Raw genomic sequence first — 5,330 nt, 5'->3', positions numbered from 1 at the left:
TTGAGAAGCTTTTTGCTGGGTGGTGTGTTGGTGGCGTTTGGGGTTGTTTTTTCCCCTCTCTCTCTCCCTTTGCCGTTCCTCTATTTATTTACTCGTTCTCTTACGTTTTTCAGCACGTACTTATATAGAAAAAAATTTTTTTTGCTGGTTCAAAATGTTCTCAGAAAGAAAAAAAGATAAAATCCAACAAAAAAAAAAAAAAAGGATCCGAAGGCAAGAGGGGTGTGGGGAGGCAAAGGCCCCCCCGTTCCCATCCTGCTCGGCCGTCATGTCGCTGCCAGCGGGTGCGGCGGCATCTCCCGGCGCGTCTCCGCCGGGCTCGCTCCCTCCTGCCCGCCGCCGCCGCCGGGGCGGGGGGGCGCGGCGGGGCCGTGCAGAGCAGTCCGGCGGGGCCCTACACGTACCACTCGTTGAAGTTGGAGGAGAGGCCGCTGTGGCCGCCGCCGCCGCCGCCACCGCCGCTACCGCCGCCGCCGCCGCCGCCCCGGTGCACGGCGGACACGGCCGCCGCCGCTGCCGCCGCCGCCGCCGCCGCCGCCGCCGGGGAGAGGTTGCTGGTGCTCTGCGACTCGGCGCTGGGGGACACCAGCCCCGGGGGGGTGGAGGACTCGTAGCCGGAGCTGGCGGCCGGGGAGGACTCGGAGCCTTGCGGGGACGACTCGTGCACCTGGGGGGCAAAGGCAACACGGCCGGGTGGAGGGGGGACGGGGAGGACGCCGCCGCCCCCCGGGCGCGCCCCCCGCCGCCGGCCCGGCCCGCCGCCGCCCCCGGGCCCCGCGCCCGCCGCCCGCCGCCCCGACGGGGCGCCCGGTGCGGGGCGGCCGCCCTCCCGCCTCCCGCCGCCGGTTGCGGGGCCGGGTACCTTCATGTGCTTCCGCAGGGAGCTGGGGTGGGTGTAGGACTTGTCGCACATCTTGCACAGGTAGGGCTTGTCCGAGGTGTGGACGTGCATGTGCTTCTTGCGGTCGCTGCTGTTGGCGAAGCGCCGGTCGCAGCCTTCAAACTCGCACTGGAAGGGCTTCTCCCCTGCAAGAGAGCGGAGGAGCGGCGGGGCTGAGCGCGGCCGCCCCCGCGCCAACACCGCGCAGCCCCCGAGCCCGGCTCCCCCGGGCTTTCCCCCCTCCCCCCTTCCCCCGCTCCTCTCTCGGCCCCCCGCTCCCAGCCATTTCGCCCAGCTGCTTCCCAGAGCAAGAGGCCGATTTCGCCCCGGCTCCCGCCACGCTGAAAGGCCGCTCCGCTCCCGCGTTGCCCTGCAGCGAGACAGCGCTCATTCCCCGCCTGGTTTTCCTCCTAACATCACCCCGCCCGGGCATCCCCCGGCACGGCATCTTGCCTGGTTTTATTTCGACCGGTGCCGGCACACAGCCGGCCCCGAAAAAGATTGAAGAAAGCGGATAGGAAAAAAAAAAAAAAAAGCATCGAGCCGTTTCGCCTCGGTACCAAATCCGCTATCCTGTTAAACTGGAAACCATTACCGACAGATTTAAGGCCGGGCAGATTGTTTCGTGTATGGATATTCGAGATAAACGCACATCCGCTGGGAAAACTAAACGTCTGTAAAATACTTCATTTAATTTTCATAGGGATTCCTCTCTCCCGGCTGCCAGGACTCCAAATGCCGGGGAGTAATTTGGAGGTGAGAACTCCACATCCCCCCGCCTTTGGAGGTGGAAGCATTTAACATTATATTCCATTAGCACCTAAATTGTTTCTTAAAGACATCCGCTCAGACACAATGACTTCAGCGCGAGCATCTCATGCAAATACATTTCTCAAATTTTAAACCTTGTTAAAGCTCGTCTCGCACCTCGCATCGGGCTTAGCACTTGACAAAACAATAGGCCTCGAGATTTTTAGCCTTTCTCCGGGTAAATATTTAGAGTGGAAGTCGCTAAAATATTTGGCCGTCTTTTATGAAATAGTCTGGCACGGTTCGAGTCGGCAGGAGTAGTAAATGAATAATAGATGAGGCGGGAGGATGCGTTTATTTTTGTTACTCTTCGGCTCAGGCGATTTTCCATAGGGAAAGCCCGGGCTCCTTCGCCCCTCTTCCACCTGATTTGGGTGGAAGTTTCCAAGCCTCAAATCCTCTGTTCCCTATTACATAATTTAATAAACTGTTGCAAAAGCACCTTAAATCACACCAAGTGAGACTTTAAAAACACTTTTTTTTTTCTTTTTTAAATGAGAAAATTTTATTGCCTTGCTCACACCATTTAAATTTAATAGAAAGCATTCCCAGAAAGGGACGTTTTGCCACTTCTAACGGGATTTTGGGCTAATGACGGAATTTGCACGGATTTATATAGTTTCTCTCTCGGTATCCATATATGAAAGCCATACTCACAAGCGCTGAAGTTACATGCAAATACGGAGCGCATTGCAAATGTTTAAGGCTTTTCATGTGTATATATATGTATATCTATATACATACACGTCTCTCCGTCTTTTAGCAGGACGGCAGAATTTAGCTCACGCTGTATTTTGCGTTTCTGCGGAAAGACCCCTCCGAGCCTCGGCACGAATCTACATCGCTCACCTCGCAAATTAAAAGAATTCAGTAAAATATCCTTTCGAAATCTGGGAAGGGGGCGGAGGGCGGGGGGGGGGGGGGGGGGGGAGCTGGTGGGAAGAAACCAAAACAAACGCAGCCGTGTGATGGAGCGGGTAAAAAAAAAAAAAAAGAAAAAAAACACCAACCACACCAAACAAAAACAAACAACACCCCCCCCCCCAATAAACAGGATCCTTATTTTATCACTCTCATCATTTTAGATCCCTCTGTCCGATACTCTCTCTGTTCGTATAAATGTATATATAGGCAGGGGCAGAGGGGAAAAATCTGCCGAAAGAAACCCGAATTACCTGTGTGCGTCCTTTTGTGAATTTTGAGGTTTTCTGATCTGGCGAAAACTTTTCCACAGCCGGGGAAGGGGCAGGGGAAGGGTTTCTCTCCTGTGTGCACTCGGATATGATTGACCAGTTTGTATTTCGCTTTGAAGGGCTTGCCTTCCCGGGGACACTCCTCCCAGTAGCAGACATGGTTGCTCTGCTCGGGTCCCCCAACGTGCTCCACCGAGACGTGGGTGACCAACTCGTGCATGGTGCTGAAAGTTTTATTGCAACTTTTTTTGGGATTGTTCAGCTGCTCGGGGTCGATCCACTTGCAGATGAGCTCTTGCTTGATGCACTGCTGCCGCATGTAGCGGAAAAAGGCACCTGGGTGGTGGTGGTGGTGGGCTGCCATGTTCATGCCCATATTCATATTCATGGGGCCGTACTGGTTGTGCAGCTGAGCCGCCGAGTAAGGGTCAGTCCTGGGGCTGGAGACCTGGCGGTACTGATCCGACCGGGCGAACACCTCCCCCGGCAAGCCCAGACGCATCTGCCCGTTGAGGACGTTTTGGGAGGCGTGGGGACCGTGCTGGTCGTGGATGCCCGGGAAGAGGAGGTGGCTCTGAGCGTCCGTGTGCGGGTGGTGCAGGCTGCCGGCCGCAGGGCCGAAGATGCCGTGCTGCCCGCCGGCCGGCGACGAATCCCCGAAGCCGCGGCTGCGAAACAAGAAGTCCCGGGTGGAGTTGAAGGGCGCCCCCGAGTAGGAGCCGACGTGGGCGGCGTGGGGCCCCAGGGCAGCGGCGGGGTAGCCGGGCGCCTGCGAGGTGAACGCCGAGCTCTGCCCGGGGGAGAGGTCGTGGGCTCCGGCGTTGAGCTTGAAGGCGCCCATGTGCGCCGCCGCCGCCGAGTCCACGAAGCTGTTCTGCGCCGCCAGGCTCAGCTCCCGGTCCTGCATCTCCGCCGCGGCCGAGTGGTGGTGCCGGGCGAAGGTGCCCACGCCGAGGGCCGGGAACTGCGGGCCGGCGTCCAGCAGCATGGTCCGCGCCGCTCCGGGGACGCCGCCGCCCCGCTACCGCCGCCGCCGGGCTGACGCCGCCCGCCCGGCCCGGCGCGGGGCCGCCGCCGCTCCGCGCCGCTTTCCCCCGGCAGCCGCCGCGTCCCCCCTCCGCCGCCGCCGCCGCCCGCGCCCGCACCGGCCCGCTGCCGCCGCCGGCGCCGCCGGAGCCGTATCCGGAGCCAGGCAGAGCAGAGTCCAAAGGCGAGCGGAGAACCAAAGTGTATTAAAGGAGCTGAGGCGGGGGCGGGCAGGGGAGGGGAGGGGGAGCAGGGGAGGGACGGGGCTGGGGATGGGGGGGGGGCAAGGCTCGCCTCGCCGTTCCCTGCGGCACACACGCACGCACACACACGCACTCACACACACACACAGACGCTCGCACACACGCCGCCGCCCCCCCCCCCCCCCCTCCGCCGCCACCGGGATGTCAGCGCCGCCGACCCCCGCCCGCCCGCCCGCCCGGCCCGGCCCCGCTCCGCTCCGCTCCGCTCCGCTCCCCGCGTGGGCCGCGGCCCTCCCCGCCGCCTAGGGCCCCCCGCCGCCCCCGGGCCCCTGCTCTCGTTTTATCCTCCGCCGGGCATTAGCCGTGTCTCTCACGGAGAAAAACTTGCAGCCGCGGGTTCCCACGGAGCGAAGGGACTCGGAGGGGTGCCCCGCACCGCGCCGCCCCCGCCCGCCGCCGCGGAGGGGCGTGGGGAGGCGGGGGGGGGGGGAAAGAAGGGGGGTGCCGGAGGCGGATTAAAAACAATAAGGGCGGCAGTGGGGGTGGGGAGGGGAGGCGGGGAGCGGGAAAGGGCCGCGGAACGCCGGGGCCAGAGCGGCGCGGCCGGGGCGGCGGAGTTGCAGCCCCGCTCCGCCCGCGCCCTCGCTCCCTCTCGCTCCTCTGTTTATTTCGGTGGGCGCTGCTGAGGCGGCGGCTTTTTATTTTTCTCCCCCTCCCCTCACTCCCCCTCTTTTTCTTCCCTCCCTCCTTCCCCCGGCCTCCCTCCCCCGGCCTCTCTCCCTCTCCCCGCCCGCACTGGCGGCTCCTCTCCCAACGCCGCCTTTACCCGCCGCCCGGCCGCTCTCCCGGCGCCCGCTCATTGGCCCGAGCCGCCCCGTCCATCCGGGCGTCCCCGGGCACCGGCTAATGGCGGCGCGGCCGCCCCGCGCCCCGCCCGCCCCGCGCCCCGCCGCGCCGCCGCCGCTCGCCCCGCGGCCGCCCGGCCCCCACCCGTCACGGCCTGGCCCGGCCAGGCTCCGCTCGGCGCCGGTGACCGCCTTCAGCCCGGCACAGCCGGCGGCTGCTTTTAATTTTTTTTGGGGTGTCGTGCCCCCCCCCCCCTCCCCCGCGGCGAGGGGAAGGGGTGGCGGGGGGGGGGGGGGGAGGAGGCGCGGCGAGCCACACGCACGGAAAATATCGATGTGCGCTTGGCCATGCGATCCTGCCTCGGGAGGCAAA

At 63.3% G+C, this 5,330-nt stretch overlaps 1 protein-coding gene across 2 annotated transcripts; it reads right to left on the bottom strand.

Annotated features, from left to right (window-relative positions):
- Positions 1-394: 394 nt before the first annotated feature.
- Positions 395-3,871, bottom strand: ZIC2 (Zic family zinc finger 2). 2 transcript variants are annotated; one of them, XM_086482059.1, is made up of 4 exons: positions 2,866-3,871; positions 863-1,026; positions 513-667; positions 395-437 (listed from the first exon to the last, which is right to left on the bottom strand). In XM_086482059.1, exons 1-4 carry the CDS (start codon positions 3,869-3,871, stop codon positions 395-397), a joined length of 1,368 nt encoding a protein of 455 aa, XP_086338185.1. The 2 variants fall into 2 exon arrangements, with proteins under 2 accessions (XP_086338185.1, XP_086338183.1); XM_086482057.1 differs by having other exon boundaries at positions 395-667.
- Between the last annotated feature and the right edge of the window lie 1,459 nt (positions 3,872-5,330).

The sequence above is a fragment of the Leptosomus discolor genome, chromosome 1, assembly GCF_034619465.1.
Source record: "Leptosomus discolor isolate bLepDis1 chromosome 1, bLepDis1.hap2, whole genome shotgun sequence".
Lineage (NCBI taxonomy): Eukaryota > Metazoa > Chordata > Aves > Leptosomiformes > Leptosomidae > Leptosomus > Leptosomus discolor.
This window is presented reverse-complemented; position numbering and strand designations above follow the sequence as displayed.

Bases quoted from the DNA above. Each gene is read 5' to 3' on its own strand.
- ZIC2 (XM_086482057.1), bottom strand. From the start codon at position 3,871: ATGCTGCTGGACGCCGGCCCGCAGTTCCCGGCCCTCGGCGTGGGCACC. The intron at 1,027-2,865 runs GTAATTCGGGTT...GCTCTCTTGCAG, and splicing joins TCACAAAAGGACGCACACAG to GGGAGAAGCCCTTCCAGTGC. The intron at 668-862 runs GTACCCGGCCCC...TTTGCCCCCCAG, and splicing joins CCCTGCGGAAGCACATGAAG to GTGCACGAGTCGTCCCCGCA.